The 2,310-nt window shown below is 33.8% G+C and overlaps 1 protein-coding gene across 1 annotated transcript in view; it reads right to left on the bottom strand.

Annotated features, from left to right (window-relative positions):
• Nucleotides 1-684: 684 nt before the first annotated feature.
• Nucleotides 685-2,310, bottom strand: part of LMTK2 (lemur tyrosine kinase 2) — a 60,266-nt gene continuing 58,640 nt past the window's right edge. The window contains exon 14 of the mRNA XM_009320053.1: nt 685-2,203. Coding sequence (XP_009318328.1) covers nt 2,175-2,203 — 29 coding nt within the window. The 3' untranslated portion in view covers nt 685-2,174. The remainder of the gene's footprint in view (nt 2,204-2,310) is intronic.

Raw genomic sequence — 2,310 nt, 5'->3', positions numbered from 1 at the left:
ATGGAATTTCTAAGCAATAATTTGTGCACAAGTCTATTACCTATATTTAAAAATATTGAGAGTAGCGCACAGCTTCCTTAAACCCTCTATAGTATGTACTGTAAAAGCCTGTATTAAGAACTACTTGGCTTTGCCTCTTAAATCATGTTTTGGGAAAAGTCCATGAAAAATTCAGTTCCTTATTTCATACTGAAGAACAGTTTTGACTAACTCTGAACCTGAGTGCCTCATCAGAAAAAGTTATCTCAACAATACATTGGCAACTTTAAATAGCATTATAACTAAGTCATTCCCTTTTGATCGGTATGGTAACCATTCTGGTTAAGGGCTAAATAGTGCTGGAAAAAAAGCAATTAACATATTCCTGTCATTGTAAAACATACTTAAAAAATCAAAATGCATATAGAGGTATACAAAACCAAACTTTACACATCTGAAAATATCTAGTCCTCCCATACTTCACGTGATGAAAATTCTCTGGTGACTGGATCTGAACACAGAGCACTTGGACCACCATTATACTGAAGCCCTGCCCAAATAGCCACTAAAATACAAAGTGCTTTCTATTTTAGTACATTTGTATTTTAGTACACTAAAATACAAATATTTTAGTACTCTAAAATATTTTAAAATTTTTAGTACACCAAATATTTTAGTACACTAAAATACAAAATGCAAAGCCAGGCAAACTGTTCCTATCAGTGTTTCCTACAGATCTGCAGCTGCATAATGCGTTCCAAGAGGTCAGGGATTTGTTTCTCAACTGAACTCACTTTGGAGTAATAATTAAGGATTTTTTTTTTCCAAGCAGTTTAAAGAATTAAACCAGCTAAATGCATGGTAGAGTATGAAGGTTAAAAAAACCCAAAACATTGTATTCCCTTCCCTACAGACAGCTTCAGAGCAAACTTTACTGTACTGCATCTTTGGGTCAATATGCACTTCAAGATGTACCATAGAGCCTTGCAGACGTCTTAAAATAGGTCTGGCCTTATAAAGGGTGCAAAATTGGGCGTTAACCATTAATCTAATTCTTAATTGTCATAACATCACTGAGAGGTAGATTTACCACAGGCCTCAATGGCAGCCCCAATCTGCAGTCAGCAGAAGAGTGAGCTTCAAAATTCACAGAATGTACAACTAAAGGGCCAAGTGTGCCCAAATCCAGTCTATGGAACTTAGTCTTTTTATAAGATTCATAAATTCCACAGTTTTGTACAGCCAATTTTTCCTCTTCTCTCTCCAAGGCAGAAATAATTGTAGTAAAAACTGGAAGGCCCTTAATTATGATATAGTCAGATGCTATTACAGTTTAAGCAGTCAGTAGGATCATATTCAGGAATTGAGACATTATCTCTTTCACCTAAAAATTCCACAGTATATCATATATTCTTTTCCAGTTTCCTATAAAACATGAACACTAACAATCAATCTATAATCATTATCATTTAGAAATGGTACTGAATGTAAGATTTCAGCAAGTCTAACATAACACTCAGAAGTTATGTATGTTTTACAAGTACCGTGCATAGCAAAGGCTACAAAAAGGACAAATTAAACTGGGTAACTGGGCCAATTCAACTTGTCTTATTTTCCTTGAAAGATTTAAGATTTTGATTCTGTACATTGTCAGGAAATAAAGGAAGAATAATCCATAGTGCAATTGTAATAAGCAAAGTAATATGTAGTGATATCTTCTTAAATAAATATGGCTCACTACTGATCAACTATCATTCATACAGTTTCAGCAACACAGCCACCTGTTGCACAGGACAGTTATACACAATTCTACAACAGGTGTATGTTCAAATAGATAGTGAACTACATGGAAAAATATAAAAAGAATATTATACAATCTCATACATAAACCAGACTGTAGTGTAATTCCTTTACTTGTTTCTTAAGTTATCTGAAAAATACTTCAAGTACTTGAAAACAGCGGCAGAATCATCTTTCAATGAAAAGCAAAATTGCACTGATTTAAAAATACATTACAAAGTTAAATACACATTCAAATTAATGTCCTGATTTAACATTGCTTTCAGTGTTTACTTTCATTTCTTAGTACTTCTTGATTACCTGTGTTACTCCAGGAAGATCCAGAGTTTAGATAAAGAAGTTTCTGACAAAGTCTGTGTGTTTTATGTATGTAGTCCGAGGAAGTTTTAATTCATTTAATCTTTTTCTCCATCTTCACTGCTTCCTATTAGTAGAAGAAAGGTCATAAGGTACAGTGAGATTCTTCTGCACAACTCACTTCTTTACAAGACTCTTCCTAGAACTTGGCATTCTGCTGTTTTGCACTTCCAA

This window comes from Pygoscelis adeliae, unplaced genomic scaffold (assembly GCF_000699105.1).
Source record: "Pygoscelis adeliae isolate BGI_AS28 unplaced genomic scaffold, ASM69910v1 Scaffold242, whole genome shotgun sequence".
In the NCBI taxonomy this organism is placed as follows: Eukaryota; Metazoa; Chordata; class Aves; order Sphenisciformes; family Spheniscidae; genus Pygoscelis; species Pygoscelis adeliae.
Note: the sequence above shows the minus strand (reverse complement) of the source record. Positions and strands in the feature narration are given on the sequence as shown.